This window comes from Danio aesculapii, chromosome 4 (assembly GCF_903798145.1).
Source record: "Danio aesculapii chromosome 4, fDanAes4.1, whole genome shotgun sequence".
Taxonomy (NCBI): domain Eukaryota; kingdom Metazoa; phylum Chordata; class Actinopteri; order Cypriniformes; family Danionidae; genus Danio; species Danio aesculapii.
Genome location: NC_079438.1, coordinates 57,929,260 through 57,946,426, shown reverse-complemented (window position 1 = coordinate 57,946,426; position 17,167 = coordinate 57,929,260). Strand labels below are relative to the sequence as shown.

Genomic DNA, 17,167 nt, shown 5'->3' with positions numbered 1-17,167 from the left:
ATTTTAGTGATTGACACATTTTAGGTTTTTCATATTTATTATCTTTCTCGTGTAACAGATTTACAGTTCTACACAGAAAGTAAAATAATTGTGCTTATAAACTATGGTCAGAAATACTGTATGATTAAAAACCTTCATGTGTTTTTATTTGTGTTTATATTTTCTCCTGTAAGGTGAAGTGAGTGTACATGATGGAAATATCTGTGACGTTCCTCCTCGCTGGATGTCTGATACAAGGTCTCGTTCATATTAACTATTATTGATTACTCTTATTAACTACTGATTAACTTAAAGCGAAAGCAGATTCATCTGAACTTTGAGAGATAAGAGAGAAATAAGAAGTGTTTCTGAGTCAGATTTATTCTGCTTGTTCACTGTGTTTGATTAGTTACTTTAGTGTTTGTGTTTGTTTCAGGTGTTTTATGTGGCTTCAGTATCAGTCTGCCGGAGAGAGTAGAAGCTCTAGAAGGATCCTGTGTTTATATACCCTGCACATTCAATATTAATGTAGATTATAAAGATAACCTCACTGATACTGCAAAGAGAATATGGTATAAAGATGGAAAACCTGCAGTTGTAGTGTTTGACTCCAGCAGCCCCGACAGTGGACTCTTAACAGGAGAAATGTTTGGCAAACCTACAGAGAAAAACTGCAGCACTCGCTTCAATAATCTCAAACTAACAGACAATGGCTCATATTTCTTCAGAATAGAAGACAGCAGTGGACTGAAATATAGCTATAAAAAACCTATTTTCTCCCAAGTTGAAATTGTCGTCAGAGGTGAGTGTCATTGTTCATGCTGCTTCTGTCCACCTTATGTTTAACAAGAGAGGCTATCAGTATTTTCACCTGGACAAAAAAGTCTGATGATGCCGTTTTAGATTTAGGCTGGTCATTTTTATTTTCATTTATTATCAATCAATACAAATGGCTCATAGTGCTAATAGTTAATGTTTACAGTACTTTGTTACTCTACTTACAGTACTTTTGTTATCATGTCAAACATTCAAAGGAAAAAAATTATATATTGCAAAATAATGTGGAAAGAGTGACTGAACATGAATGTAAAGAAGTACTACTGTACAATGTGTATATGTGTATATCTGTACAATGTGTTATATGAAATTATGTTCTGTGCAATCCTGTAAAATGCTCTGTATCTGTATGTGTGTTTCAGCATCTCCACCCAATCCCACAGTGCTTCTGTTTCAGGATCAGCAGGAGGTGATGGAGGTGATGGAGGGAAAATCAGTGACTCTGAGCTGCTTTAAGATCTTCTGTCCGTCTTTTCCATCATCTCTAACATGGAGCTCCAGTCCTGAACACCTCATCAATGCAAACATCACAGAACAGAAAAACCAAACACATCACTACTCTGATCTGATGTTCACTGTAACTCAGCATCATCACAGAGCTGAATTCACCTGCACTGCAACACACTATTTACAGGAGCAGAACACAACACACAGCACCCGACAGCTACATGTTCAGTGTAAGACAGGAATTACTTCAGTCACTGATGATCTATAAATAATGCTGTCAATTACAATGTAATGATCAAAGTTCTCCTCCATCAGATGCTCCTAAAAGCATATCTGCTCATGTAAGTCCAGCTGTGATTGTGGAGGGTCATTCAGTGACTCTGAGCTGTAGCAGTGAAGCAAACCCAGCAGTGAACTACAGCTGGTACAGACACACTGAAGGAGACCTGAAACCAGTGCAGACCGGACCAAACCTGACCATCAGCAACACAAACCTGACTGAACCAAACCTGACACTGAGCTACTCCAACCTGACCATCAGCAACACAAACCGGTCTCACAGTGGACAATACAACTGCAGAGCTGAAAACAAACACGGGACTCAGAACACATCAGTGGTGCTGGACGTCCAGTGTAAGTACTAAGAGTCTTTACTGATTTACTCTATTTTAAATAGTAATGCATTGAAGATTTAGAGCATTATTAGAGTATTTGTTCATCTACTAAACATTTGGATTGAATTTTTGGTAATCTGCTGAACAGAATTTTGTTAATTTCCACATATGCTGTTTAGTTTCTAGACAATTAAAGGAAAATCTTAGCCTAAGAGCATGTCAGACCCATGCTGACTGTTGAATGTTTAATGACTTTTACTAATTCGCAAAATGGTAAAAGCATTACCTATTTTAATGGCAAAAATCACTTCTCCTCCATCAGATGCTCCTAAAAGTGTATCTGCTCATGTAAGTCCAGCTGGTGTTATTGTGGAGGGTCATTCAGTGACTCTGAGCTGCAGCAGTGAAGCAAACCCAGCAGTGAACTACAGCTGGTACAGACACACTGAAGGAGACCTGAAACCAGTGCAGACTGGACCAAACCTGACTGAACCAAATCTGACCATCAGTATCACAAACCTAATCAAAACAAATCTGACAGAAACAAACATGGCCATTAGCAACACAAACCTGACCGGACCAAACCTGACCATCAGAAACATCAACCGGTCTCACAGTGGACGATACTACTGTAAAGCTGAAAACCAACATGGGACTCAGAACACATCAGTGCTGCTGGACGTCCAGTGTGAGTATTAACTGTTATTACTGTTTATTTACAATGTTATATTATTAAAAATCACAATACGCTGAATACATAAGGCCTAAATTCTGTTCTCTTCCATCAGATCCTCCAGAAAAAACATATATTCATATAAACAGTGTAGCAATGGAGGGTCATTCAGTGATTCTGAGCTGCAGCAGTGAAGCAAAACCAGCAGTCAAATACAGCTGGTACAGACACACTGAAGGAGACCTGAAACCAAACCTGATCATCAACAACACCAACCTGACCGAAGCAAACCAAATCAACAGCAACACCAGTTTGACCGAGCCAAACCTGACATTGAGCTACTTTAATCTGACTGGACCAAATCTTATCATCAGCAATGTAAACTTGGCACACAGTGGACGATACTACTGTAGAGCTGAAAACCAACACGGGACTCAGAACACATCAGTGCTGCTGGACGTTCAGTGTAAGTATTAAGTAATGTTGTTGTCTTTACTGTCATTTTAAATATCTGAGATATAGTCATGATAATACACACAGTGTCATCCACTGTACTGGGCCCGATTTGGGAGTCTTGTACAAATTAAAGATTCTCTATTTCTGATTACAAGTTAAACCTAGGAAATAATGCATGACTTTAAAAAAAAATTGTGAAATAGTAAAGCTGTTCTCCTCCATCAGATGCTCCTAAAAGCGTATCTGCTCATGTAAGTCCAGCTGGTGTTATTATGGAGGGTCATTCAGTGACTCTGAGCTGCAGCAGTGAAGCAAACCCAGCAGTGAACTACAGCTGGTACAGACACAATAAAGGAGACCTGAAACCAGTGCAGACCGAACCAAACCTGATGATCAAGAACACCAACCGGTCTCACAGTGGACAATACTACTGTAGAGCTGAAAACCAACATGGGACTCAGAACACATCAGTGCTGCTGGACGTCCACTGTAAGTACTAAGAGTCTTTACTGATATATATTATGAGTACTTAATCTTCTGGCATCCAGTGTAAATACTTGGCGAATTGCTGAGTGTTTAGAGTGAGCTTTTGGTAATCATATAATTATAAAGTTTAAGTACTTGGCATTTTTCAGGGGGATTGCAGGACATCCAGTGCACTTGGACTAAATCCAGAATATTAGATTACCAAGTACTCATGCTGAATATTTTGCAGATTAGACTAGATTACCAAGTACTCACATTGGACGTCCTGCATATTAGATAACCAAATACTCATGCTGGACGTCCTGCATATTTGTTTACTTACATTAACAAGTACTCACACTGGACATGCTGCAGATTATATTATGATGTACTCATGCTGGATGCCCTGCAGATTATATTTTTTACATTACCAAATACTCACGCTGGACACCCTGCAGATTAGATTAGATTACCAAGTATTCAAACTAGACATCTTGCAAATTCAATTACCATCTACTGATGCTGGATGTCCTGCAGATTACATTAGATTATCAAGTACTCATGAAGGAATTCTGTAGATTAATAAATACTCAAGCTGAAAATCATGCAGATAAATTTACCAAGTATTCATGCTGGTTGTCCTGCAGATTAGATTACCAAATACTTAAACTGGATGTCCTGCAGCTTAGATCACCAAGTACTCACTTAATGCCTTGCAAATTAGATTAGCTAATACTCACACTGGATGTCTAACAGATTAAATAACCAAGTACTCACTGGATGTCCCGCAGATTATATTAGATTATCAAGTACTCACGCTGGATGTCCTGCAGATTATATTAGATTACGAAGTACTCATGATGGACATTGTGCAGATGAAATTACCAAGTACTAATACTGCACATCCTGCAATTTAGTTTAGATTATCAAGTACTCACACTGGACGTCCTGCAGATTATATTAGATTACCAAGTACTCACGCTGGACATTCTGCAGATTAAATTACCAAGTACTCACACTGGACGTCCTACAGATTAGACTGCCAAGTACACATGCTAGTCCTACAGATTATAATCACCAATTACTTATGCTGGTCGCTCTGCAGATTATTAATTAGATTACTGAGTACTCATGCTGGACATTTTGCAGATTAAATTCAAGTACTAATGCTGGACGTTCCTGCAGATTAGATTAGAAATATGAAGTACTCATGCTGGATGTCCTGCAGATTACCAACAGATCCTCACTATTAAATACTCATAATTGATAATCTAATAAATTAATACTGGACAAACCAACAGTTTTTCATTTACCAACCCTGAATGCAACACCCCACACCGACTAAAAATGTTCCGTTTACAAAGACACTTTGTTTCACACATTCACATTATTAGCTGCAAAAACCATGAAGTGTGAGCATGATGCTATAAAGAAATGCAGGCTGACAAGTATCGACAGTCCACTGTGGTTAAGTTGCAAGAAAAGCTATGAAAAAGGCACAGTAGTGTCACAGTTTTGCGTTTGTAACATGCACATGGAAAAACGGATTGGGTTCCCCTTTTTTCTCATGTTATGTGGAAACAAGTTACACTACTGTGTTTTGAAATGCAAGATTTTAATGGTGTAAGCAGAATAATCTTATGTCAATAGGAAAGACAAGATTATTTAGCTTATCCCATTGGCAGATGATTGTTTTAAAAGGGAAAACTCACTTTATTTTGACATACATGTCTTAAAACCAGAAAACATTTTTGGTTGTCTAGAAAATGCTTCTTGATTTAGGAATTTTTAAATATTTGGACTAGAAACAAGACAAAAAACTATGTAAGATAATCATTTTTACAATAAAAACTGCACTGAAAGCAGTGAGAAATTACTTAAGTTGCATGTTTTTGGACGGTGGGAGGAAACCGGGGAACCCGAGGGAAACCCATGTGAGCACGAGGAGAACATATAAACTCTGCACAGAAACATCGGCTGGCTTGGTAAGGACTAGAACCAGTGACGTTCTTTCTGTGAGGCAACAGTGCTAACCACAGGGCCGCCGTGCCATCCTTTTAGGTAAGGAGGAGTAGTAGGGGTGGAAGGGGGGATTCTTCATACGAAGATGGCTGTTATATGAAACTCAGGGTATTTATAGTGGCTTAGGAATCGTCTGATTGGTGAATCATGAATTGGATAATGCAGGACCAGCCGCAAGCAATCATAAGCACGTGATCCCATAAGCTTCACTTGTTGTTTGTTCAAACAACTTTTTTAAAATAAGCTGAAACAACACAATTCTTGAGTTTTTTTAGGACAACTTGATTGTGTTATGTTCAATCTACTTAAATTTGTAAAAACTAATGAGTTACCTTAATTATTTCATGTTGCCTCAACACAAATTTATCAGGTTAAACCCATCTTTTTTTTTTACAGTGGAGACTTAAAGTAATTCATGCTGTATACAAATAAACAAATAAATTAAGCATGTATTATTCGCTATAAATAGACTTTAGTGCCTGAAGCAATTCGGTTCCGTAAGAAATGTAGTTACTTAATGGATTATTATTTATTACTATTATACTTTTTATAAATTATTATTATTTTGTTTATTATTATTATTAATATTATATTTCTTTTCTTCTTTAGTTTTTGTTTGTGTAGTTGATGTTAATGGTGGTGTTTATTGTGTTAAGTGTGTGAGAATTAATTGCCCAAAGAGGATTTATAAAGCTTTAAACTTAAACAATGCTAACATGAATTACAAGTGGACACTGAAAAAATTTGTATAAACTGTTCACAAGTAAATGTAAATTAAAGAATGAGAAGGGATGTAATACATTGAATTACTTGGACATTTTGAAGTAAAAATAAAGAGGAAATTTTGTTTTAATAACCACAATAGCGAGTGTTCCTCTTTCCTACTTCAGCACACTTTAAGCTTTCAGTTACAGGGCTTTCTATTATTGGTCATGAACAAACACAGAAAAATGTATTCATTAACTTTGTCAATCAAGATACAGTACATTTAAGGATGTACGATGTTAGGTCTACTGAAATATTGATCTGAATTAAGTGAGTTTATGCTTTTAACAACAAATATCTGCAGATTGTGTTTTAAAGCTTCTATTTAGTTTACTTATATGACTTCATTGAGTGTTTGCTTTTAGGTTTAAAGATATCTCTCAATTTCTGTATTTTGTGATTTCCAAGTGTTTTCTGTTTATTTACAGTAGTTAATTGCATTATGGGATGTTGATCTCTGCTCTGTCCACTTTTGATGTAGAAAATTAAACTCTACAGTTTAACAAAGGGACTTTTATTGACATTTTAGTCATTTAAAAATATTATCTATAAGAATTAAGTCTGTAAAATAACAGTAAATGTATTGTCAGTTTACTATAAGGTTTTTGTAGTTTAATATACAACACCAACTCAGACAATATATCACTTTAAACTATTAGAAATGTTTATGAAAGTCACTTTTTAAGGTTTTCAATTTTTATTAAAGTGTGCTTAATATTTCATTAAATAGGGCTTAATCTCTTAAAGGGATAGTTCACCCAAAATTAAAGTTCTGTCATCATTTACTCACTGTTCATTTTAAAACCGATTTGAGATTCTTTCTTCTGTTGAACAAATATTTTGAAAAATGTTGGCACCCATTGACTTTTATGGTATTGTTTTTCCTGCTATGGAAGTGAATGATTACAGGCTTTTAACATTCTTAGAAATATCTTCTTTCTTGTTCAATAGAAGAAAGAAACTCATAAAAGTTTGTGACAAGTGAAGGAAAAGTATATATATATATATATATATATATATATATATATATATATATATATATATATATATATATATATATATATATATATATATATATATATATATATATATATATATATTTAACAGAATGTTCATTTTCTATAATATTGCTTATTTAAAATGCACCTTCATTTAAAAATGTGCAAAAAAACTTGAAAACAAAACAAAAAAGGATCTAAAACACCAGTCTTTATCACCAAATTCTTTCTTTCAGTTCCACCTAAAATCTCCAGCTTTTGTAGCCGAGACGACACACTCAGATGCGTCTGTAAGGTTGACGGGAATCCTCTGCCTAAACTACAGTGGCGTCTGTCTGGAAAAGCTCTCAATTCCACTGAAGAAATGAAGATAAGTGAGCAAACTGTAGGAAACAAGAGTTTGGAGAGCACCCTGAGCATCCGTCAGTCTCTCTCAGACTCATCAGTGCTGCAGTGTTGGAGTGCAAACGCTCACGGATCCGCCAGCCACCAGTTTCAGCACATCACAACACAACACACAGGTCAGATTCACTACAGCAGCTCCGGCTCGCAAAATCTCAACTCAAATAAGCCAAATCTGAATTTTCATCAATGCTAAATGTCAGACAAAAATTGGTTATTCTAATAAAATGTGCTTTAATAAAGATGCAGATGCACAAATCATCTATTTAAAAAGATGACATGCCCTTTTGCATTTAATCATACATTAATAGCAAGCGAAAAAGTGGCAAAAGGGAAGTGACACTTAAGTGTTTGCCAAGCAGAGATGTTTAGGTCGTGCAAAATATAGAAGAGCCAAAGTTGAGAAATGGCAGTCTATATTAATCAGCGGACTAAACTGTTGTTTCACAGCAGCGTTTGACATTTACACTCTTCACAAATTCAACTCTGCAAAGAATGCTTGACTACTTTCTAGTCTAAATCTAAAAAGCTTTTCCTTAAAATGAGCTAAAGCAGTGGGGGGGGGGGGGGGGGGGGCAAGCAAATTTTATTTTATTTCAAACCAAAAAACAAGATTATTTTTCTTACCCCATTGTAGAGCTGCACAATATATAGTTTAAGCATTAATATCGCAATGTGTGAATACACAAAGGGGATGTGCAATGTGGAGTCAGGATTATAGTTGAGCAGGTACAACAGTTCAGAACACATGAGAGTTTTGGGGTTATTTAAGTTTAACCGTAATAAATTCAAAGATTATCAATAGCTTGTGTTTTTAAGGCCTGTGTAAACATTTTAAGCAAGTTTAAAGTATTTGGGCACAAGGAAATATTACGTTTGCAGCTTTAGCAATAATGAATTGTATTTAATTATTTACACAATGATGACTACTGCTTTTTTGCACATTTGGTTATTTTATTTCTGTATCATTTGTATATTTGCTCTACTTCATTTGTCTATGCTTCAGATTTGTTGATTATATTTTATGCGCGCCTCTACAAAATCACCCCAATCAATCTAAATTATTAAGAAAAACTGCTAAATAAATCGGAAATTTAAATATCACAATGTATGTTTTTTCCAATATCGGCCAGCCCTGCCCCATTGGCAGATTATTTACACTGTAAAACACTTCTTGCTGCCTTACATATTTTAAGCTGAATCAAATGAACTTTTCTAGTCATATCTACTTACATTAATTAAACCGACAAAAAAATAGCTAGAAACCTGGTTAACTTATTAAGTGAAGTTTTTAAGCCAATTTCGAGAGGAGCACATGATATGATTGATCGCGGCTGGTCTCTCATTCATAACCAGTAATAATCCAATCAGGTTGATCCAAGCCTACTATAAATAGACCAATGTCACCCTATTGCCGTATCTTTGTTTTGGAAGAATCCCCCTTCCACCCCATCTCCTCCTTTTCCCTCTATACTACACTGTAAAAAAAATCCTGGTTGCTTAAAAAGGTTAATTTGATTCAGGTTAATTTGATTTGATGAGTCCATTGAACTTATATTATGTTAAACTGACTTAAAACAGCTTGCATAAACATGATTAACTTGGTTACAAAGTCACAATGACCTAAAACATATGCTGTCAGGACTAATTGATCATATTATTTTTACAGTGTAGGGGAGCTCTCGAGAATGACCTGATCTCGGACCACCTTACATGCTAAAAGACCTGGCGAGAGCCCTGGGCTCAGCTAGTGCACAGCTAGTGTTTTTCAGCCAATGATAAACATCCGGTGAAAGCCTAATGTGACTATGTTAAATTTCATACAGTTTTTTTACAGCATCATTTACATTCATATACATTCAGTTAAAAAGACTTCATTTAGTTGGTGAAGCAACCGTCAGCAAGTGCAGAAACTCTATTGAAAATACTGAGGTACTGTCATATTTTAAAGACATGATGGGGGGAAATGTAATTTAATGCAGTACTTCTTGTCTGGCCTAAGACTCACTTCATATTGTGTATCAACCAGGCAGTGAAGATCACTGATTTTTTAAAAAAACACACCTTAAATGTGGCGATTTTATAATGGAAAGACCGTACACGGGAAGCCCTAGGGCTGGCTGAAAATTAAAAGTCTGTGTGCATATTATCTCTGAGCTCAGGGTTTTCTGTTGGGACAGCAAGCCAAACCTGCTAATAGCGGCAAGCAATATCTAACTCATGACAATAAGTTAAAGCATAAATATTTGTTGATTCTTTTAGTGTAGCTTATTGGATGAAAAAACTCACTTAATTTTGATCTATTATTTCTGAAAACAAAGCAATATTTTTCTTCAACAACTTTTCTTTTTTCTGGAAACTGACATCCTCAACTATTCACACCTCACACACCCACTGTGGTAAAGAGTGTCACAGATTACAGCAAAAGCCGTACACTGACTGGATATCATGACAAAAACACACAAAATACACATTAAAAAGCTAACAAGATTATAAGTTTATCATGCCTTTATCAAAGTTGTAGATCCGCACATTAATTCCTCACACACATTATTAGTGCTCTTAAAATATGAAATGGAGGTTTGACCAGCTCTGCAACTCACAGACACTCTAAACCTCTGATCAACACAACACACACAGACAAAAATAAGTGAAGTTTATTTATAAACTAATTACGAGAGGATCACGTGCTTATGATTGACCACAGCTGGTCCTGCATTAGTTAACGCATGATTCACCAATCAGACGATTTCTAAGCCACTATAAATACCCTGAGTTCCATATCACAGCCATCTTCGTTTTGAAGAATCCCCCCTTCCACCCCTACTCCACCTCCTTTCCTAGATGGGTGGCACAGTGGCCCAGTGGTTAGCACTGTTGCCTCACAGAAAGAACATCACTGGCTCTAGTCCTTACCAAGCCAGTTGATGTTTCTGTGTGGAGTTTACATGTTCTCCCCGTGCTCGCGCGGGTTTTCCCCTGGGCCCCCCGGTTTCCTCCCACCCTCCAAAAACATGCAACTTAATTTTAGTTAAGTGACTAATCCAAATCGGCACCATAGTCACGCTCGAAGTAAGTAGTTATCTCTTCATAGCAGTCACTATCTGTTCATTAGCTACTAGAGCAGGGGAGTTTGGAGATCTAGCTGAGCTCAAGCTCCCCTCTTGCCCTGCAACGGGAGGGAGCCCTGTGCTCGAGGATCTTATGAGCTCAGGGCTCTCTCTCAGGACAGCATGCCAAACACGCTTTATAATCAATCATCAGCCAAGTGTGAACTCTTGAAAGTGCCTTTATAGCCAACAGTGATTCCATGAAGAACCTGTAATGCCTATAGAGTCTTTCTTTATAATGCAAAGTAATATAATCAACGTAGACATCAAGCCTCTCACAGAGTCACACGGGCAACTGCTAATGGTGACTGTCTCGTGCATAAGTGTAAGACCTCTTTTGGCCAGTCTGTTTTCTCTGTAAAGGGAGCCAAACTGTGGAATGATTGACCTGTTGGCTTCAAATCAGAAAGTAATCTAAATATTTTTAGTAGTGTTCTTAAAAAGTGGTTAAAAGCAAAACAGCAGTGTTTGCACAAATAGATAGTTTGTAAATACAGTAAATATAGTTAGTTTGTTGGATCATGTTGCCTTTGCTCCAGTAATTTTATGTAAAGAAATATGATGCTGTGTATATGTTTTTATTATAGTTTCATTTTGTCAACTTTGTCAAGCCTCCTGTGGACAGCTGTTGAGAATTAGCAAGTTTGCTAAAACACTTAAACAAATGCATTTGGTTGTCCAGTGTAATTGTGATGTCCATGTCAAATAAAATAAATAAATATTTATTATAATATTGATCATTAATATATAATCATTTTATTTTTACAGGTTATTTGAAATCTTGAAGCAGTATTTATATGCTTTCTATGTATATAAAATCAGTTTTGTAACTGTAATTTCATGCAGAAACATGAACAGTGCATCTTTAGTCCACTTAATAATATCGATGGCATAAATGTCATTTAAGGGTACTTGAAGAGAGCTGATGAGTAATTTTTCTTAACCCTCATGTTGACTTACAGGTCTAAAATGACGGGGAAAACTAGCCTTTTACAGAGTTTGTGATGAAGATAACTTGTTTCTTTATGCAAAAAAGATTTAAGGATTAAAATTAAACATATCTGCTTCATTTTAGGGCTTTAGTGAATGACAAACATCTAGAAAACACAAGGGTAAAACACTTCTAGAATTGTAGGAAAACACAAGGGGAACTCTCACAATTAAATCTGTATTTAAAAGGTGGACTGTAATACAATGTTTGCGATGTATGATGTTTTATCCAGCACATTTAAAGCACTATTAATGGTAGTGTTTTATTGGGTATTAAAGTGTTGCTTGAAATGTACCAAAGTGCAAATTATTCACCTCATGTTTCATTAGCAATACATTCTTTCACTTCCTTAACAACATGAACAAAACTGTAGTGAAGTAAATACTACAGTGTTTCTGAACCATACCATAGTGAAATATATTACACCGTATATAACTATCTACTATACAACAACTGTACTACAGTATCTACAACTCTGTTAATGAAAGCATACTCTAACTATAGTGATAAACTGAAATAAACACTGTAGTTTACTTTAGTTTTTAGTACAGTAATGGTGTATTGTAGTATACTATACTCTATAGTTGTAGAAAATGCAGTGTTGGGTCATTTGATTATATTAATATAGTTCTTGTGTTACTGTTGCAACTATAGAATCACCACAACAGATCAATTCAGGTACAGAATTTACTATGAATTACTATAGTATTTTGTTATGTGGGCATAAATGCTTGTCAAGTACATTCTGCACAACTGCATTTAATATGAATTTTAACTATATATCTCTTATTTAATCGTAACTAGCCTGCAGTTCAGTTTCTACAGTAAGTTTGTTGTTTCCACATGAGGTTGTGTGTGAATGTGTTGACCTCTGACCTTCTGTTTTCCAGGTCTTCATACTGGATGTGTGCTGCTGGGATTCGCCATCGGAGCATCGCTCATCCTCATCTTCTGTGTTTTGACCGTCTGCAACCAACGGTGGGTAAATCACACAAGGACAAGAGAACACAATCACTAAACAGCTTCAATGCACACTGAGCTGAAACTGCAGTTGCCATTTTATACAGAGCAGTGTTAATTTTGAAAGATTTAAATAGTATTTAAAATGTATTTTTTTAAGTATTACATATATATTTAAGTAAAGTTTTTCTTAAGTATTAAAATATTGAAACAGCATTTAAATTTAGCCTAAAACAAAAACACTGCCAGCGAAATAACAAAAATATGCTTAATTTAAGGGAAAAACAACATAATGTTTTAATAATTATACATTTTTATTACTTAATATTAACAGAAATAAAATAAATGTGTAATAAAATGACAAATTAGACTCAAATTAGTAGCTATTAGATTAAAATGAACAATTATTATTATTAAAAAGTGCTATAGACATAAAGATGAATATATCTGACGAGACATCTGCTTTTATCTGGAGGAGGACTTGTGATTCTGATGACGATTTTGTCTAATAATGAATTTTCTGATGGTCATTTCCAGAAAAAAGTATAGAAAACTTGCCGAAAGCACTCGAGACGACTCATCTGGACTCATTTTGACTCAAAGGGTGAGTTGTTGTATTTATGTGTAGTTAAAATCTATTTCACTTCAGTTATTTTAGCCTTAATCTACAACAGGGTCAGAAACCCTGTTCCTGGAGGTCGACCTTCCTGCAGATTTCAGTTGCAACCCTGACCAAACACACCTGTCTGTAATTATCAAGTGCTGCTTCAGGTCCTATTGATTGGTTCAGGTGTGCTTGATCAGGGATGGAGCTGAAATCTGCAAGGTAGATCTCCAGGAATAGGGTTGAGCAGCGCTGATCTATAACCATGTTTATACCAAATGATTAAAATACTAAACTTATTTTATTATGGATTAAAATAGGTTTAGTATTTTAATTTTTAAATTATTACATAATAAAATATAACTAAGTATAGTGTTAATATATGACTGTATTGTATAGTCTTTTTAAAATATGTTTTATATTTAATCTTTTTTCTATAACTGTATTTTCTATATCTAAAATCTTTCTATTTTATCGTATCTCTTATTTTATTTCATAATAATATGAGTTTAGTAATTTAATTCTTAATTATTCTATAAAAATATAACTAAGTATAATCTAAAACTATATTGTGTAGCTATATTAAAATATAAATATTTCATATTTATTTTTTCTTTAACTATATTTTCTATACCTAAATATTTATTTTATCTCTTATTGTATTCCATATATATATATATATATGTTAATAAGTTTAGTATTTTAATTATTAATAAAATTTTTCCATAATAAAAAATATATCTAAGTATAGTGTTAATCTATAACTATATTGTTTAGCTGGTTTTTAAAGTCTATTTTATATTTGTCCCTATTTTCTATATCAAGGCTTTTTCTATTTTATTTTATCACTTTTTTCATTTTATTTCATAATAAAATAAGTTTAGCAATTGAATTATTCCTTAATAAAAATATACCTAAGTATAGTGTGAATCTATAACTATTGTAGAGCTAATTATTATATATTATATAATATTATATATATACATACACTTCATGTTTGTTCTTTTTTATAACTATATTTTCTATATCTAAAGTTTCTCTTATTTTATTCCATAATAAAATGTTGTGTTTTAATTATTACATTAATTATTCCATAATAAAAAATTTAACTTAATATAAATTTATGACTATATTGTATAGCTAGATTTTATGTTTTATATTTGTTAACTATATCTGTATCTAGAATTTTACCTTTTTTATCATATCTATTATTTTATTTCATAATAAGTAATTTAATCTCTAATTATTCCATTATAAAAATATCTAATTAATAATCTATAACTATACTGTATAGCTAGATATAAAAATATATATTTAATATTTGTTTTTTCTATAACTACATTTTCAATATCTAAATATTTATTTCATCTTTCATTTTATTCCATTATAAAATAAGTTTAGTCTTTTTATTATTCATTTAATTAGTCAATAATAAAATGTAACTTTTTATTAATCTATAACAATATTGTAGTTTAAAAAAATACGTATACCCAAGCTTTTTCTATTTTATTTTATTTTATCTCATTTTATTTTAAAATAAAATAAGTTTAACAATTTAGCGATCTAATATTAATCTGACTATATTGTATATAATGTATTTAAAATATATTTTATATTAGTTTTTTTTCTATATTACTCTATATAAGTATATATATAAATATATCTAAGCTTTGTCTATTTTATTTTATCTCTTATTTGATTCCATCATTTATTTCTCAATGATAATCTTGTTATATAAGATCACAGACAGTCATATACTGTAAGCATTTCACTTCATATTGTACAGTGCATGAGTGTGTATGTGACTAATAAAACGTTAATATGAATTTAAACACACATTATTAGTCCTCAAAAGAAGACGCTCAGCTGTGATTGGGTTTTTCTTCTTCGTCAGGCCGTCACGTCTAATGGTCAGTGTGTGTGTGCTGATAAAAGCTTGCTGTTGCCCACATCAGCAACTCTTCATTATTCCTCCATTGACTTCACCAACATGGAGCCGCCATCAGGAGAAATCAGAGGACTTTCCACACTGACTGAAGAATATGCCACAGTCCGACTCCATCCTGCGAATGCACACACAACACCTGACAGCACAAACACACCTGAGAAAAACACACCATCTGAAGACACACGCAATGCGAAGAAAAACACACCATCTGAAGAAGTGATTTATGAAAACATGAAGCTGTATTAAAGGTTAGTCAGTGTTAATAGCATCAATTGTTCTTCTTTCTTGGCAGAAAATGTCTATAAAATATACAGAAAAGCATCAGAAGTAAATGTAAAATGCTCTTACTTAAAGTTTTTGTTTTGTTTGTAGTCCAAATATCTAAAAATTCTTAAATCAAGAAGCATTTTATAGACGAGTTACAAATATTGTTTTTGTTTTTAGAAATATTATGCCAAAATTAAATGGGTTTTTCCTTTAAAACAAGCTAAATAACTTTGCACCTGATTTCTTAGATATACACTCACTGGCCACTTTATTAGGTACACCTTACTAGTAACGAGTTGGACCCCTTTTGCATTCAGAACTGCCTTAATCATTCATGGCATAGATTCAACAAGCTACTGGAAATATTCCTCAGAGATTTTGCTCCATATTGACATGATAGCATCCCGCAGTTGCTGCAGATTTGTCGGCTGCACATCCATGATGCCAATCTCCCGTTTCACTACTCCCCAAAGGTGCTCTATTGGATTGAGATTCAATTCAATTCATCTTTATTTCTATAGCTCTTTTACAATGTAGATTGTGTCAAATCAGCTTAACATAGAAGATTAGAGTGAACTGAAACAGTGTCAGTTTAGTTTTCAGAGTTTAAGGGAGCTGGTGACTGTGGAGGCTATTTGAGTACAGTGAACTCATTGTCATGTTCAAGAAACCAGTCTGAGATGATTCACTCTTTATGACATGGTGCATTATCCTGCTGTAAGTAGCCATCAGAAGATGGAGACACTGTGGTCATAAAGGGATGGACATGGTCAGCAACAATACTCAGGTAGGCTGTGGCATTGACACCATGCTTAATTTGTACTAATGGCCCCAAAGTGTGCCAAGAAAATATCCCCCACACCAATTTTGTATTAATAAGCAGTCAGACAGGTGTACCTAATAAAGTGGCCAGTGAGTCTATATAGATAAAAATTTATATTTCTATATATTTCTATATATATATATATATATATATATATATATATATATATATATATATATATATATATATATATATATATATATATATACACCTATAGCTTTATTTTATTCTATCTCTTATTTAATATGATAATTTATTTCTTATGGATCTTTTTGTTGATGTATTTTATCATGTCTCGCGACAGGTCCGAATTTCAGTTTTAAGTGCAGAAAGTAAATTATTAAAGCCTTTTGTTTTGTTTTCTTATTATTACAAGTTGTGTTTCTCTTTTCATGCATCACACTGATGATCAATCTACACATTCATTAGTGCTACACATACTTCAGTTTGCAATCTGTGAATTTTTCAGTTCAAAAGTAAATGTGGGGACGACAATAACAGTTATTTATGTGCCACTACAATAACACAAAAGCTATACTTTATTTCTCTTCCACATTAGAGTTTGGATTCAGATGTTTTATCAAATTAATGCATATTGCCAATAATAATATTACAAAAAAATTCATCAATTGTAGAAAAGTTTAACATTTTGCATTGTTAGACTGCTTTTGAAACATTTCATGAAAGTGAAACTGAAAATGACAATGCAGATTATTATTTTTGGGAAAAAATAAAGGACAAAATATGATAGCAGTTAACATTAACAAGGTCATAGTCAGATATATTTAAAATAATAAATATAGAAT

General features: G+C 33.8%; 1 protein-coding gene across 1 annotated transcript; it reads left to right on the top strand.

Annotated features, from left to right (window-relative positions):
- Positions 1 to 624: 624 nt before the first annotated feature.
- Positions 625 to 15,739, top strand: LOC130223558 (sialic acid-binding Ig-like lectin 11). The gene is made up of 9 exons (XM_056456400.1): positions 625 to 781; positions 1,179 to 1,493; positions 2,200 to 2,565; positions 2,666 to 3,016; positions 3,232 to 3,495; positions 7,493 to 7,777; positions 12,650 to 12,737; positions 13,257 to 13,323; positions 15,218 to 15,739. Exons 1-9 carry the CDS (start codon positions 625 to 627, stop codon positions 15,515 to 15,517), a joined length of 2,193 nt encoding a protein of 730 aa, XP_056312375.1. The 3' UTR covers positions 15,518 to 15,739.
- Positions 15,740 to 17,167: the final 1,428 nt, after the last annotated feature.